General features: G+C 38.3%; 1 protein-coding gene across 1 annotated transcript in view; it reads left to right on the top strand.

The window, feature by feature from the left end:
• The window catches only part of COL14A1 (collagen, type XIV, alpha 1), a 226,996-nt gene that overhangs the window by 135,239 nt on the left and 74,539 nt on the right, over positions 1 to 17,218 (top strand). Inside the window, exons 33-35 of the mRNA XM_006879473.1 lie at positions 556 to 714; positions 11,874 to 11,951; positions 12,931 to 13,017. Of these exons, the coding sequence (XP_006879535.1) occupies positions 556 to 714; positions 11,874 to 11,951; positions 12,931 to 13,017 (324 nt within the window). The remainder of the gene's footprint in view (positions 1 to 555; positions 715 to 11,873; positions 11,952 to 12,930; positions 13,018 to 17,218) is intronic.

Raw genomic sequence — 17,218 nt, 5'->3', positions numbered from 1 at the left:
GTGATACTGTGTTTTGAGAAAGTGTATGTATGTGTCTTTCTTTTTTCTCTTTTGGAAATCCCATAATATCCCTTTTGAGATAGCTCAATTAATTAGGGTGCTGGATGATAGAGAATTTTGTCAGTCAACTATGTACACACAGTAAATACTGTTTCTTAGGCAAAGGTAACTTTTTTAATATAGTTGTAAAATTCCATTATATTCCATTGCCAAAGAAACATGAAGGACTTTGTATAGCTGTGTAAAAAGCAACTACTTTTTTAAAGAATAAACATTTTAAAGTCAGCAAAAAAAAAAGTGAATAATTTAAAGATAGTTTATTAAGTGAATAATTTAAAGCTCTTTTATAATATTAAGTACATAAAAGTCAAGATAGTTCTTGAAAGGAGGAAAATAACAAGGTTAGTAGAAATGGAAAACTTCTTTTTGGGCAAAAATATGTAGTGAGATGATTCCTTGTCTCATTCTTTTTAGTGGTAAGCCAGGCAATTACCTAAATCTGGTTGATGCTTCCTCCTGCTTTTCAGCTCCTAAAATAACCTTCTCTCTATTCAGCTGCACATTGTTGTCAGCAAGACTCTCGCCAAAGTGGTTATTGACTGCAAACAAGTAGCTGAGAAGGCCATAAATGCATCGGCCAATATCACAGTGGATGGAATGGAAGTTCTGGGGAGAATGGTCAGATCAAGAGGCCCGAATGGAAACTCTGTCCCAGTAAGTAGATAAAGTGAAGTGTGTTATTGTTACGGGGGGGGGGGGGGAGATTTTCAAAGTATTCTTAGCTATTTTCTAGGAATAAGTTTTGTGGGTGGATGAATGGAATGACCTGCTTGAATGAACAAAGACACTTATGTTCAAACGTCTTTTTGGAACGCCTGTGCTGTATTATAAGGTGGATGCTCTAGGAATTAGGAGAGTCTACTTTCTAGATTAAAATTAAAAGAGTAAAATTTTAATTATATGAGGGTTTGTGGCATAATTTGTTAATTAGAATCAAATTGGTAAACTCATGTATGTAATTCCATAAAAATCCATACCAGTGAGGGAGATACTGATTGTACCTGGGAAAGATCTGTAAGTCTCATTTTCAATTTAGATTTGAGTATTTTGAAAGTAGGCTTTTGCTATTGTTAACTTGAAGTTTATCCTTTTACCATCTATATTTATTTAAGTAGCACACTGCTTTAAATAATACATCTTTTATATATTTAACAAGAAATTTAAATCTGGGAGACTTCCAGTTGGCAAAGAAATTACATTTCTCCTCAACTCCCTACCCACAAAGGGGTGGGGGGGGTGGGGAGTGTACAAAGATTTTTGTTTATAACCATGAATTCACACCTAATTAGCAACATTCTCTAATTAGAGTCATTCTATAATTAGAACCAACTTGCCGGAAGGATTTTTCTTCTTATGAGCAATTCCCGTGTTCTAATTGACATTCCTCTTCTATACAGTAGAATAATCAAGTTAATGATGGCTTGCTACCGCTGTCTTCCAATTTACTCGATCCAGAAAATTAGCCAGCTGTCACGAAGTTTGGAAAGATCTGGTGGTTCTGAAAGTTTTTAAGATCCTTTTGCATAAATGAAACTTGGTGCTATGTCAAGTCAGTGAAAAAATAAGTTTAAAACAGATGGGTGCTGATTAAATGGGGCGGGGACAGGTTGACTGAATGGCCTGGCAGTACCTGCACCTTCTCGCAGCCCTTCTAGGAGCTTCGCAGAGGACACTTCTCACTCTACTGCTCTAATCTCATCCTTTCACTCTGCACCTCAGAAAACCGTCCTGACAGATACAGTGACTTTATTGTAGTTGCAGCTCTTCTTTGTAGTAACAAGAGCAGAGCAGAGACGCTTTGTGTGTATATAGGCTCCTTGGTCTGTTTGATAGACTTTAATGGATATGTTTTATGTGTGGTATTTAACACTTATCTTTGGAAAATCTTTAAAACATTTTTGTTTTTACAAAATAATCACCCATCCCTTGCCTAATGAATGAAACTCTGATAATAGCACTATCAGGAGTGTATAAGGATGAGCAAACTAAAGTTACCATGGATGGATGGATGGATGGATAGATGGATGCTGGGGTGGATGAAAGGACTCACTTGAGGAAAGAGAAACATCTCTAGAGCTATGAAATGCTGGACCCAAATTATTTGGTCCTCTTGGTGTGTTTTGTTTTGTTTTGTTTTAGAAATAATGCAGCTTGCTCTACTGAGGGCTGCCAGTGATCCCCTGTTCTCTCCTCTCTGCTCTATTTTCTGACACTCTAGCACCCACCACTTGATTTGGGGCTGTCACAGATTCTCACCCTTTCATATATTGCTGTTGCATCTCTCTAGCCAATATGAAAGTTCCTCAAAACAGAATCTATGCCATGCTACTTGTTTACAGCTACTCCCCCAGGCCCATACCGCAGCCTCTAATACAATGCCGTATACACAGCTAGTTCCCAAAGAAAACTTGGCATAAATTGAGTAGAACATTATCCATATTCAAATGGGTATCGTATGATGTCTTTTCTTAAGTTTCATGTTATACCTACTGATATTTGTTTCTTAACATCAACTTACATTCTGTGAAGTGAGACATTATGCGATTTTGAATCTGTGCAAACACGGTTTTAAAATCTTAGGAGAGCCCACTTCCAGTGGGACCTGAGTGGAACCCACTCCCCTCACTGCTGCCTCCTAATAGGCCAGAGGAGCAGATGGCAGTGGAGGTGGGAACACAGAGAGAGGAAGCACTCAGAGGGGAAGCGTAGTGCACCAGGCTTCACCCCAACTCTCTTAACCACCCCAATCTCTGGACAGAGCTCAAGAGGTGGGTCCAGAGCTATGGTCTCTGGCTTACCAGCCTGTGGTCCAGTGCTATGAGAGTCTGGTTTGGGGGTCTTTAAAACCATTGTAGTTGTGTGTACCATCAAGTCGGAACCAACCCATTGCTGACCCGCCAGTGGATTTTCAGAGGCAGTTAGTTGCAAAGGAAGAGATTTCCCATAAAAGCAGAGATGCTTTGCCTTTAGAAAAACAAACAAAGCATAGACATAATATGATTGGACATTATTTAAGGGAAGTTAAACTCTACATACCCATGCATTGTATTTTATGTGTAGCATTGCAAACTTTTCAGTAAAATAGATCATCCTTTTTCCTCATTACAATATGTATTTTACAGTTATACTTAGGTATTTAAAATTACATGTTGTTGTTAAGGGCCATTGAGTTGCTTGCAACACATAGTGTGACCCTATTTACAACAGCTTTGAAACCTCCTCTCCTATCCTAAGCCGATTTCTTTGTCTCCAATTCACCTACTCCCATTATTCCAGTCAATGAGTCAGTCCATCTCCTCCAGGGTCTTCCTCTCCTGTGCTATCCCTCCACCTTTCCAAGCATGATGTCCTTCTCCAAGAACTGGTCCCTCCTGGCAACCTACCAAAAGTATGTGAAATGAAGCTTCAAAATCCTTGCCTCCATGATGATTTTGTAAATTACTACCCAACTTGGAAGAAACTGGAGAGCATTATGTTAAGTGAACTCAGTCCAATAAGGACAAATACTGTATAAGACCATTATTATAGAACGTGTCTGAGGACCCAAGGAGGGAAGGAAGGTGGGAACAGACAGGTGAGGATGGATGGGGCGGAGGGAGGGTGTTAATCATAGGGTCACACAATTTGATGTGTGGAGGGAGAGGTTAAAGGAAATGGAAAAGATCTGGTGTGAAAAACACTGTATACAAACTTTGTAAGTAAATCAGTATAAAATAAAAATGGTATTAAAAAAAATCCTTGCCTGCAAGGAGCAACCTGCTGGTTTTACCCTCTCCAGGAAAAGCCTCTTCATTCTCTTAGCTGTCCACAGTATGTTCAATTCTCTTCTCTAGCATCGCAGCTCAAAGTCATTGATTCTTCTTCTATCATCCTTAGTCATTGTCCTGCTCTCTGATGTCTAGCAAGTCATTATGAAGACCATGGCTTGAATCAGGCACACCTTATTCTCTAGACTAGCATCATTGCTCTTCAGTACTCTGGAGAGGGCCCTGATAGCAGATTTTCCCAATGCAGTTCATCTTTTGATTTCCTGGCTGTTGGTACCAAGAGTGTTGATTGTGGAACCAAGCAAGCTGAAGTGGCCCACAATCTCAGTTTCTTCCCCATCTGTCATGTTGCTGCCAATTGGCACAGTGGTGAGAATATTTTTTTTTCTTGACATTGAGCTGCAATCTATAGTGAAGGCTGCAATCCTTGCACTTCTGCATCAAATGCCTCAGGTCCTCCTCAGTTCAAGTACCTGACCAAATAAATGTCAAAGACTTCATTTCTGAAAACAGAAGTGTCTGTCGGTTTCAAGCCTATTGGCAATAAATCTTCACTTCTGGCCAAGAAACGGAACAGAACACCCTCTGTAGTAAGGTCCAACCAAGAGTAGACAAAGGGGAATTTATAGGAATCAATAATTAAAGAGGTCTTTGTAAGGCTAGCAAGGGAAAAAAGTAGTGGCTTTTGTTAAAATTTTGAAGTCTATAAATGATAGCTAAGTGGATTTTTAGTCAGCCCACTTACTCAAGAATTTGATGATGTTGCAATGGATGATATTATGTTAGCTCTCAGGAATGTGATTGGAAACTCAGATGTACTTTTTTTTTTTAAATTGTTGCTTAATTGTTGCCGTACAACACCAGAGAATCTGGATCTCTCACATCATCTTGATATATATCTTCACTCTAGCCGCTTCCCCCACCCTAACCTTGAACAGCCTATAACCAGCACAACAGGAACGTGTCCTGTCCGAATTTCTTGTTATCCCAGGAGGAGCAATTATCATATGAGATGGAGTACCAACCTACAGCATTTCTTAGCAAATTTAAGATTACACTTAAAAGGCCAATGATAGACGATCTGACCTTTAAAGAAAATAGATCCTTTTAAATCCAGAGTTGAGTTGAGGCTAGATTAATGGGTTTGGGGATACAGTTGCTACTGTCTTGAAATAATTCACAATTGTAATAAAAACATCTTGTGCTCAGCAATGCAAGATTTTATGACAGTCCCTAGTGGGGCTAACCTAATAAGCAGACTTAACCCTGAAAACACTCGTGAGGAAACACTCAAGGGTAGACTTTCATCTACTCTCAGAACTTTCTTATTTTATTAGATACTAATGAAATGGAAATGTTGCTAATCAGGGATGATTTTTAAAAACAGCTTGATATCTTGCTTCTTAGATATTTTCTTCCATTTCTAAAAATTTCATATTTATATAGTTCCTTGATTCTCAGTTGTTGAGACCTCCTTTCTAATACATGATATCATGGTGGTGGTGGTGGTGGTGGTGGTGGGTGCCGTCAAATCAAATGTGACTCGTAGCATCCCAAGAACAGACCTGGACCCTGTGCTGCCCAGTGCCATCCTCATGCCTGGGACTTCATCTACTGAGGGAATGCTTTTCCAGGGAATCAGCCGTAGTCGAATCAGGAGCCTATAGAAGTGAATGTTGTTAAATTATAAGGAAATGACTCTCTTCACCCTGCGATCTCTTTTCATTCCTAAAATGATAACGTTGTTGTTATGTACCTGTTGTTATGTACCGTTGGGTTGGATCCACCTCATAACTGCTGGAGGGCAGGTTTTCAGAGGCAGTAAGTCCATCTTTCTCTGCAGAGCAACTAGTGGATTTGATCCGTGTGCCTTTGGGTTGGCTGCACAGCTCCTCACCAATGATTTGTTATTGTTAAGTGCCATCGAGTCGTAGGTGACTCATAGTAACCCTATGACTGAAAGCCCTGAGCATTTGTATAAATTACATCGTTTCTCCAAGTTCGTAGAGTTTCCAGAGGCAAGCTGTGTCGGAAGTGGCTGCCACTCCTGCTTCCAAGCTTGTTTTAATCAGGGAGCTCCACCAAACACTGTCCACCATGAGTAACCAGAGACAGTCAAAGCTAATATTTATTGAGTACCATATGAGTTGGAAGATATGTACATTTCTGAGATTGTTTTTGTTATCTGATAACCCAAGGAAAAGATGCTTTCTCCTAATTTTGTAGATGCAGGAAAGGAAATTTTTACAATTTAATGAGGGAATAGTGTGAAAAACAATGTATACAAATTTTATAAGCAAACCAGTATAAAATAAGAACTTATTTAATTTTTAAAAAGTGAGAAGATGGAGAAGTAGGTGTTCTGTCTGACTTATGTAAATTTTCTGTGCTTTCTCCTTCTGAGTCTTGGACTAAGTTGATTCCATAAATTCAGTCAGAGGAGGGAACCTGATCTGTACCAGGGAGGGACCTTATATGATTGCTTCCAGATGAAGCCTCACCATTGTTTGAATTAACATCTTAACAGTCAGTGTGATCACAGCTACCCTGTCCTCTAAAACATCTGTCTACACCTAAACATTCTAGTGATATACTGTTAATAATAAGTACAACAACTCCTTATTTTGAATTCCCCATTTAATTTATGCCTTAATACTTTCCTTGAATTCAGTGGACCTGTTAAGAACATGTGAAAACAGTAAGTTCAGTGCTTGACAATTGGGAAATGCTCACAAAATCTTACTCTTGATAAGGAGTCAGTGAAAGTAAAACAACAACAAGCAACTTGTGGTCTATGACCTACAGACTCTTAAATCCAACACTCTCTTCATAATGTTCCTGTGCAATGTACAAATCTCCAAGTGCAAGTTTAAATTCTGGCCTTGCAGTGTGTGTTGCAATGTTTCCAATGCACTATGAAATTGAAGGGGAAAAAATTCAAGTATGAATTGATTTCAGATTGTAAATTATGTTATACTAGGTGGAAAAAATAATCAAGGGATAAAATTTGTTACCGAGTGGAAAGTGAAGCCCGAATCTGTTAATTTCCATTCACAGATCTTGATGACATAACTGCTGAGAAATATTTTAATCTTATTTTCATGCTAACATTTGACCCCAAATGACTTGCCTTTTTGTGCTACGCCCAGACAAAAATGTCCAAAGATGGGGAAAAAAGAGCATTTGTAATTGGCTAGCTATTCCCTTGAAAAAGATGGTTTTAAAAAAAAAAAAGACTGGAAATTGTTTCTCTTTAATTTACTTATTGTTCACAGATACCTTTTAAAATGTTTTGTTAGTTACAAAAAGTAGACCATAAAAAGAGGCTGCCTTCTTAAACCATGTTGCCTTGAATTTTATAACAGCCAAACATGAGATATTTTGACATAATATTTCTATCATATCTCATTTAATGTGTACATGAATATAATGTGTATTATATGTGTAATATATATACACCATTGCTTTTAGAATAAAAATCAGATATATATTTTTTTATTTTATTATTATTTTGTGTGTCTGTGTACCGTCAAATCAGATCTGACTGGTACAGTTGGAGACTGTCCCTCCTTTCCCGGCATCTGGTGGATTCGAACCATGCCAGATATATTTTTTAAATAAAAGATCAATGCTCAGAAATGTGCTTTGGAAGAGAGGCCCCCAAGGAAATTCTGAAAAACCAGTAAGTATTGCAATAGTAAACAGTTATGAATAAATTTGTTGTCTACACAAAGAAAAGGCTACTGACATCATTGAATGTGTAAAAGAAAAGGCGCCCACAGAGTATTTCTTAAATGATAGCTCTGTAGATATTCAGTTCCTTGAGTAAGAAAATAAAATGTGCTCACAGAATCCCAGTAGCACCACGGGGCAAAAGTTTAGCCAAAGGTTTGTATGTAGACATTGTTAGGCATATGTTATTAGATGATGAATATTTATTTGAAAACCTTTAAGGAAGTCTGGTGCATACTGCATTTAGAAAACGTTTTGCTTTAAGTAAATCTTTCCAGTCACAGAAAATGTTTTCATAATGTGGGCTCTATTCAGAAGTGGAAAATCTCTTGATGAATGAGTGATTCGCATACTTAACCGAATCTATCGTGCTGTCATAATAGACCCTTTTTAATAAATGTCTTGCTTAAAATGTCATTGTAAGGCTAGAATGGAGTCTCTGCATTTCAGAAATTAGTCCAGAGATTCACTCACTGCAAATTAAACCACAAAAAAATGGAATGTGCCAGCTGACACAAAATGTACAGTGTAGGTTTAAATTGCATTAATTCTTTCACCTTAGAACTATAATTTACAAAATATAATTGGCTTTGCTCTCTTCATACCTTAAAGAAGGGATCTGAGGAGCAAGCCATATATGCAAGGAATGGAATACAGTTTCAAATATTAGCTGCTATTAATTATTTCCTAAGATTTCCCAATGGAAAACAGAGTATCATAAAAAGAAAATGCTAGCATTTTTCTGCCTTCAGTAATGTATTCTTTTAATTCTTATTTCATTTTTAAGTCTCTGTATTATATACTCCTGTACATAAATAATTCAATTTTGAGGTAGCTATGCATGGATTTTCAAAATGGTATTTATTATTCTTAATAAATATTCCAGGGACTGATATAAATATTTCCCTATATAAACAATATGCCTCTGGAAACTCTATGAACTTTGATGAATGTCGATAATTGTAGAGGGGCTTCAGGCCTTTTGTTCATAGGGTCGCTATGAGTCTTGCTCGACTTGAAGGCAACCAACAACAAATTCATAACACGAGGGAGCTCTGGTGGCCTCGTGGGCAAGGAGTTGCTGTCAATCCAAAGGCATGTGGTTCTAACCCCCGTGCCGTTCTAGGGAGGAAGAAGGACAATCTTCTCCCATGCAATTTACAGCCTCTGAAAACGTGCTACAGGGCCAGCTGTGAGTCAGTTCTAATGGCATTTAGCAACAACACCGACAGTTCATAGTGAAGGTTGGAGAAAGTGCAGCCAGTGTGCTTCTTAGAGTCAAGAATGATGACTCATTATCTCTCATGCTTGGGGCATGTTGTCAGGAAGGGACAATTCTTGGGGAAAGACATAATACAGGGAAAGGTAGAGAGGCAGAGAGAGAAAGACCGTCAATGTGATGAATTGACACAGCAAATGTCAGAAGGGGCTCAAACATAGAGGGGATCGTAAGGGTGATGCAGAAGAGAGCAACATTCTGATTTATTGTTTATAGGGTTACTATGAGTTGTGACAACAACTAGTAATTCATATCATCTTCATCATACCCGTATCAGCAGCTTCTATTGTTACACGAATTTCTAGAGGAGGAATTTGAAACTGTAATATCTAAAGCAACCCGACGAGAACAACCCAGCTCATAAGTGAACACATCCAGGTTGACGTCCAAGCAGTCTGACTTTCTGGTGCTCCTCACCTCGAAATGTTTGTGTCGTTTGTGATTATCAGCAAGAATAATCTTTTAGAAATGTTTTCATTTTAAAAACCCAATGTTTTTAAAAGCTATCTTTCTGTGGCCTGGTCATCCTACACAAGCTCAGATAAGATGGACTTCTTCTGAAATATTTACACGAGCTAGGGGGGCAGAGAGCCACAAATGTAGAAACTAGAAAGCAGGCTGCCTTGACTCATGAAGGATGATTTTACTGACCTTAGGATGCAAAATTGGGATTGCTACTCGCTACAAGGTCTGTATCTTAATATAACAAGCAAGCAAGCCCAATTTAACCCTCTTTGCTATCAGATAGAACGGACTCTTTTATCATACTGTGATTTTTTTCCTTTAAAATTTCTCTCTCTTACTGTCAGTGGGAGTATACATGAAAACGCGCACCACTTCCACACTTACCACATGTGCCGTTCAGTGACATTGATCACGTTCTTAGAGCTGTACACACATGCTCATTCATTTTCTGAGTTCTTTCTCCCTCATTAACGTAACCCATTGCCCCCTAACATTCCTCTCTAATCTAAGAGCTAGAACAGATGCACTGACTACATTATTAGGCCAATTAACTGTGATGTCCTTGAAACCATGAACCTAAATGTCCAAACCTAGGGACCAGATCCCATGAGATATTTGTTTAAACATAAACAGCTTTGTTTTTTACTATTCTGTGTGGTAGAGCAACTTTCAATTTCTAGAGAAATCTGCAGAAATTAGACAGTTTATATATGTGTTACTCCTAGCTCTGTAGATGGTTTCTCATATTATTAATATGTTCCATCATCCATGCAGTACATTTCTGACAAGACATGGACCAGAACTGATACCTTGTTATTAACTGGAGTCCACAGTTTACATTGTGTTTTACCCTTTGCCTTGTACATTGTGGGAGTTTTGTCAAGTTCATAGTGTCATACATGCATGTATCATTACTGTATCAACTAAATAGTTTAACTGCCCTAAAAATGCCCTGTGTTCACTCTCCTCATCCCTCTCTATGAATCCCCAGTAAACGCTGGCCTCTTTTAACTGCCTCTATAGTTATGCCTTTTCCAAAATCTCATTCCTAGCTTTGTAGTTGATGACAAATTTGATATTGGAAAATAATACAAGAAGTAATGTACATTAAGCATGATTGGCTTATTAAGTTGTTAGTCTTTAATGATAGTACAGTGATACATTGCTTACTGTCCATGAAAGATTCTGGGAAATAGGATGTTATATTATTTGGACATTGTGCAAACACTGTATTATATACACTGTGTTATAAACAGATTAGATTACAAATGAGTTCCTATCCTAAGTCTATCTTTAAGTTTAATTCATACTTAAGTCAGCATAGTTACGTATGTGTTGTGTTGTTATGTGCCTTTGAGTCTCCTGCGACTCATAGCAACCCTAGGTACAATAATGCCTAATAGCTATTTAATATTTGAACTAGTCAAATATTTGTTTCAGTCTATAGTGTATAGTATGGAATTTATATAGAAAGTATGCCTAAAGCTTTATAAAAACATTAAAGACACTCGTCTAGACACACTAAGACATCTTTAACATAATAATGATAATAATAATAACATCTTGATGTGTAACACAAAGTAGCCCCTAATTGTTTGTATGAACTGTTGTATGGACTTTACATTTTTAATGTAATAGATTTTACTGAGGTTGGAACCATGGATGTATATGCAGTTGGACATTGCCCAAATGGAGAGTATGCAGAAGTTTAATGAAGTTCCTCTTTCTCAAATAGTTCATTGAGTGATTGCCAGTGTAGATGAATGGAGCAAGACCATCTAAATATTTGTAGCATGATCAGTGGCTCAGTCAAAATTCATTTGGCCCAGGTTTTCTCAATCTTGTCAAAGATTCTAACAAGGCTCTTACTCTATTGTCTGTGGTAGTTTGGGGCTCTGCCTTCTGATCACAATGAGATCCTTGATGGCGGGGAATTCTGCATTTGTTCATTTTCCCATCCTCCAGTATTCATAGTATCTAGCTTACATTATGCCCTGAATCAAAAAGAGCTGAGCATGGGAATAAATTAAAGAGGTGGAAATGAATTCAGCAAGCCTTCATGAATGCCTCTTGTATCCGCATCTTATGACAGGGACTCCAACCCTTGTCTCTTGGAGAGTTTGCATTCTATGGAACAGATAGTATAAATAATGCTATTGTGTGAAGGCAGATGTGCTGTGAAAGAGACACCCAGAGTATTGTGTGGCTACTGAGGCCTTTAGGAGAGGCTGATGGGTGGGACAGAGAAGATTCAGAAACTCAGCTTGCTTTTAGGTAGAGATGGTAGAGGGAGAGCTATGATAAGCCAGGAGCTTAGATGGTGGGAAGAATAATTAGAGACAGAAATCTTACAGCACAGAGTGAAGAGTGAAATTAGCTTCATGCTGTTGACGTTAGTTTTTTATTTATTTATTATAATACTGTATAATTAGTTTAATTTATTCATTAGAATGCTATATCGTTTAAAAAAATTCATTATAATATTCTGTTACACAATAGTAATGTGGAATACCTATCTTCATGAGCATAGCATATCTTTCACTGAGTGACAATTATCTTTTTAATTGCAGTTCCAGTTGCAGATGTTTGATATTGTCTGCTCCACATTATGGGCCAATAAAGACAAATGCTGCGAACTTCCGGGCCTGGTAAGAATTCTTTCATTATTTGGTCTGTCATTTATAGACATTTTTGAAATTATATTCCATTTTTTTTTTTCTGGAGATGAGAAGCTATTATTTAACACTCCTCTCATGGGTAATTCATTCTGATGGAATTAAAACTAGGATGTGGTTAAGGAGGAGGCATACCAGGTCCAACACTTCTCTTCATACGTGGTATATACTGCACAACTCCAGGGGGCACCATTTGCACAAAGTCCAAATGGCCCCAGATTTATAGGTTTGCAAAGCCTTTCATATTGCACTAATTTTCCTTCAAATGAGATAATCACCAATTATGTGATAATTGTTCTGGACTCCTGTCATGACAATTATACCCAATCATAAATCTCTTTTAAACAGTTCTCTTCCTCATCTGTTTCAATGCAGTATACATTATTTATCCCATCTTACTCAGTCTCCCCTCAAGGCCTATGTCAGTCCTCTTTTATAACAGTGGCATTATGCAGTATTTGTTCTTTTGTGACTGAGATATTTCACTCAGCATAATGTCTTCCAAGGTCACTCATGTTGTGTAATGTTTTAGAAGTTCATTGTTTTTCAGTGCTGCATAGTACTCCATTGTATAAATATACCATAGTTGCACTTAGGGAGAAAGATAAGCCTTTCAGCTCCCCTAAGATTCAAAGTTGGGGAACCTCTATGGGACACTTCTTTTCTGCCCAACAGGATTTTCATGAGTCAGAATTGACCCGAAGGCAAAAAGTTATGATCTGTTTTCAGCTGGACTCCATGCCTGGTTTTGTCAACATTCCATTGGATAGGAAGTGACTTCTAGGCACCATCCATTCTGTATTCATAGAAAAGAGTTCCAGTTAGAAGAGAATACACTTTGCATCTCTGACCCAATGTTCCCTTGAAAATCTTTAAAATATTAAATAGTTTTATTTAAGAAAGCCATTTGTATAGACTGCTGTGTAACAGTTGTGCTGTCTTCCTTCTTCAGAGAGATGAGGAGACCTGCCCTGAGCTTCCACATTCCTGCTCCTGCTCTGAAAACAGCAAAGGGACTCTGGGACCAGCAGGCCCCCCAGTAAGTCTTGCCAAGCTTAAGCTTCCTGTGGATTAAAGCTTTTTAATAATATTAATGTCTATCACTTATATGTCTGCATATGTTGGGTGCTCTGCTGACTGCAACACGTGTTCTTTGCTTAATCCTGTGAGTAAACTGTGGCACATTGATGGTAAGTGACCTGGGGACAGAATGCAGGAAAGGACATCATGCTTGGAAAGGCAGAGGGTCAGCAAAAAAGAGGAAGACCCTCAGTGAGATGGAGTAACACAGTGCTACAACCATGGGTTTGAGCATGATGGAAATTGTGAGGATGGAGCCAGAGAGGGCAAAGTTTGGATGTTGTTCATAGAGTCACAGAGAGTTTGACAGTTCCCAAAGAAAAGAAGGAAAGGGCATGCAAGCAAATAAAGAAAACCAGGCTTGGCAAGAAGAACATTCTTAAATCAAACCTGTCCTTGCACGCAGATCAGCCCATACAGCCCAACAAGGTCAGCACCATGAGTACATAACCCACAATGACAGCTGGCTTCCAGCATGAAAGATCACTGCAGGTGGCCCTACACCCTTCATTTTCGCACTTTCCTACTATATTTCCTTATACAAACAAAGAGATCAAGAACCTTCTGAATATATCTGAGATCCACCCTGACAGGTCCTCCTTTATAACTCTATAATATCATTGTTTTCAAGGTCAGAACATAAAACTTTTTTCCCCCCCTTTTAAACAGCTTTTTTATCCTACAAAAGCAGATATGGAAAAATACTAAAATCATTACATTTAAATCACAAAACTAAACAAGTCATTGAATCACCATGAACCTCCAATTCCTCATTAATAAAAGAGTCCCCAACTCTTTAACTGGTATTGTGAGGAGTACACAAGACTTGATGTTGTAGATGAATTCTGTGTATTAGAAAATTTTAACCAAACGTGAAGTTGTTGTTGCCTTTAGTTGAATCGGGGAATTCAAAGCACAGAGCAGGGCTCAGCTGTGTCCCAAATATTCTGGCCCAGCTTCAGTACAAGACAAAGTAGTAGTATGTGCAAGAGTTTATCAAAATTGTTTCTCCCTCAAAATCATCTAGTGTGTTTGTGGAGACTCTTCGATGATTATTACGAGGTACAATAAGGTATGAAAAGTAACAAATATATTTCCTTCAGGATACTAAAAGTTGACTGTTCTGTGGCCAGAATTTGTTCACATACATATTCATCGTGGATGGTCTTGTTGAAAGTCCCATATTTTCAGACATAAGCCTTCAGTCTAGTGGAGGGTAAATTAATGCTTGGCTTCTCAGACTGCTCTTTAAATGGGTTTTGAAGGTACACATGAGAGACCCTGCTATTTACAGATTGTTTTATTTCTCTGGTTTTCTTTGCTAAAAATCACCGCTGCCTATTTTAGAGCGTACCCTATGTACAATGAATTTTTTTCTTTTTATACCTTTCAAGAAATTAGTGTTTACTCGTAAAACATTGCAAACTTAGAAAAAAATTATATCTTTTTTACACTACCATGTAGATTTATCATTTCCTGTTTATTTGTCCAGATCACTCTTTAATATTTACTTCCCCTTTTGCTTGGTTGAGATTTTATTTATTTGCCTTTTGTGGTAGTTTTTTTGTTCTTAATCTCATTCTCTTACTCCCCTCTCCACTAGTTTGTAAATGATATCTGTTATTTTAATCTTTTACCTAGAAATTTTAGCAGATGTGTTTAGCTTGACATCTAAAAAGTTAGTATTTCTGCGCTCTTTTCAGCTAACATGCTGTCCTTGGAACTTTTTTCACTTTGGACAAACTTATTTATAATTTATGAGCTGTTGCTCAGCAGTGTTTTTAATAACTCACGTTGGACATTTTGACTATTATTTTTACATGTTACGAATTATTATTTGTTCAGACTTTCCTACATATTGGCTATTTTTTTTTTCCCCTCACAGTTTCTTCTGGCAAGATTTTCTTTTTCCTAAAGAATATCCATTGAATATTCATACATTATGTGACTAGTAGTAATAATTCCCAGTTTGCAATTTAAAAATGCTTTTCTTTCCCACGTGGTGATAAGTGTAGCAGAGACTGCTCACTCCGGCTCACATTCACTCTCACTGCCTCCTTGTTGTTGCTGTTGTGTGCTGTTGAGTCAGAACCAACCCGTAGCGGACCCTCCAGTGGACTTCAGAAGCAGTTACTGACATTGGAGGGGATTGCCCAGCCTCCTGCAGAGCAGCTGCTGGACTTGAACTGTGTGCCTTTGGGGTTGCAGAGCAGCTTCTTACTGCTAAGCCACCATAGTACTAAAATTCTCTGTTTTTTGGCTATGCTCAGGGTCATCTGGACAAAGACTTAATTGCTTAGAATCTTATGAAAGGGAGTGTGCTCTGAGTAGGGTCTGTCCTTAAATACTATGCAGCGCTGAAAAAACAAGGAACTCATGAAATATTATACTAAATGGGTGACCCTGGAAGACATTATGCTAAGTGAAATATCTCAGTCACAAAAGGACAAATACTGCATAATGCCACTGTTATAAAACTGGCCTGGCCATTGGGGTTGGGGGGAAACTAAGAAAAGAGGGGATAAATAATGTATACTGCATTGAAACAGATGAGGGATAGAACTGCTTAAAAGGAATATATGATTAGGTATTATTTGCATGACAACATTCTAGAATAAGAGCTGCATAGTAAAGTGGACTCGGGTATGGAGTAGGGAATTGTACAACAATGAAAGAATGTTTGTTTGTTTTCTTTTTTCAAAGAGAAAAGTGAACTGGGCGGGGAGGCAGTGAGGAAAATGTGGAACAATGAATGAATGGAAATCTAAGTTCTTGATAAATTTTCATTACAATCTAAAATAAAAAAGGAACCGTGGTTTCCTTTAACTGGTTCCCCTCCCTGCTGCTCTGAATTTTCTAGAACGCGAGCAGGACAGGGATGCTCTGACCCTGTAGGAGGGCCGGCTTCTAACTATCGCTTGCAGAAGATGTTTGTTCTTCCTCCCTAGATGCAGTGGAAGCTATTGCTCACTCACCTACTATCCCCCGTTATCACTGAGTCAGTTCTGACTTATACTTATAGACACATACATATCTGACACATGATAGAGCAGAATGGCCCTGTAGGGTTTTCAGGGCTGTAATCATTATGGAAACAATTCTGGTAGCATAGAGTGTTATATGTTGGGCTTGATAACCACAAGGTCAGCAGTTCAAATTCACCAGCTACTCCAAGGGAGGAAAATGGGCCATCTTCTACCAATAAAGACTAGCAGCTTTGGAAATTCAATGAAAGGCCAGCTTTTGAACCTTTACAAGATCAGACTGCCAGCTCTCTCCTGCTAAGCAGCTGGTAGATTCAACCCCCTAACTTTTCACTTAAAGTCTGCGCCACCAGACAGACTTCCCACCTGTTCTCACTGTCATTGTTGTCCAGTAAGAACTGACTCATGACAAACAGTCCAGCAGGGGATCTTAATCATGTGGGAAGAGATTACCCATCTGCCTCCCGCACATGCTGGTGGAGTCAAACCTCCAGAGAGAAGCCCCATTTCAGGTGGCACGGTGACACTTCATGGACTGAGCCTCCAAAGCTCTCCCACCTACTAGGAGGTCCCTCCACCCTCCACTGACCCTCCGCCCCCTCAATTTTATTCAGAGTACAACCTGTTAAGTTTCTTGGCTTTCCAACCAGCCCCAGCCACCTCCTGTCCTTCCTGCGGGCAGGCTCAGTGCATGACCTGTTTCTCCAGAGTTTTGTTGCTTTTTCATTCCTTAAAGTTAATTGCAACTCAGTCTGAGTTACAATCCTGTTTATTTTATTTTAATAAGTGTTTATAGCTGGAGGGTTTTCAAATCTGCTGTTACTGGAACAAGTCCGCTTTCTATTTACATATAAATAGAAAATAAGTACATATAGTTATTTATGTTTACATTTACATGTGACCTAATAGTCAAACCTGCTAATGAGAGGAGAACAACAGAGATAGGGAAGTGAAGGTCTGAGCTCTGACTTTAAGGGAAAGAGGATGTAAAATAGGGGACAAGGCATTGACATTGGCATTTTCAATTGTTTACAGTATAGTAAACAGTTAACCACACAGTGCTCCAAATAATATGTAGTAAAGACTGATGATGGCAGCACATATTTCTGATTATTTTCTCTTTTAGGAATTTTTATCAGCAGTATCACACACCAATAAAATTATTAAAGAAAATTC

Source organism: Elephantulus edwardii, unplaced genomic scaffold (assembly GCF_000299155.1).
Source record: "Elephantulus edwardii isolate Elephantulus edwardi_28Jun2011 unplaced genomic scaffold, EleEdw1.0 scaffold00003, whole genome shotgun sequence".
Lineage (NCBI taxonomy): Eukaryota > Metazoa > Chordata > Mammalia > Macroscelidea > Macroscelididae > Elephantulus > Elephantulus edwardii.
This window is presented reverse-complemented; position numbering and strand designations above follow the sequence as displayed.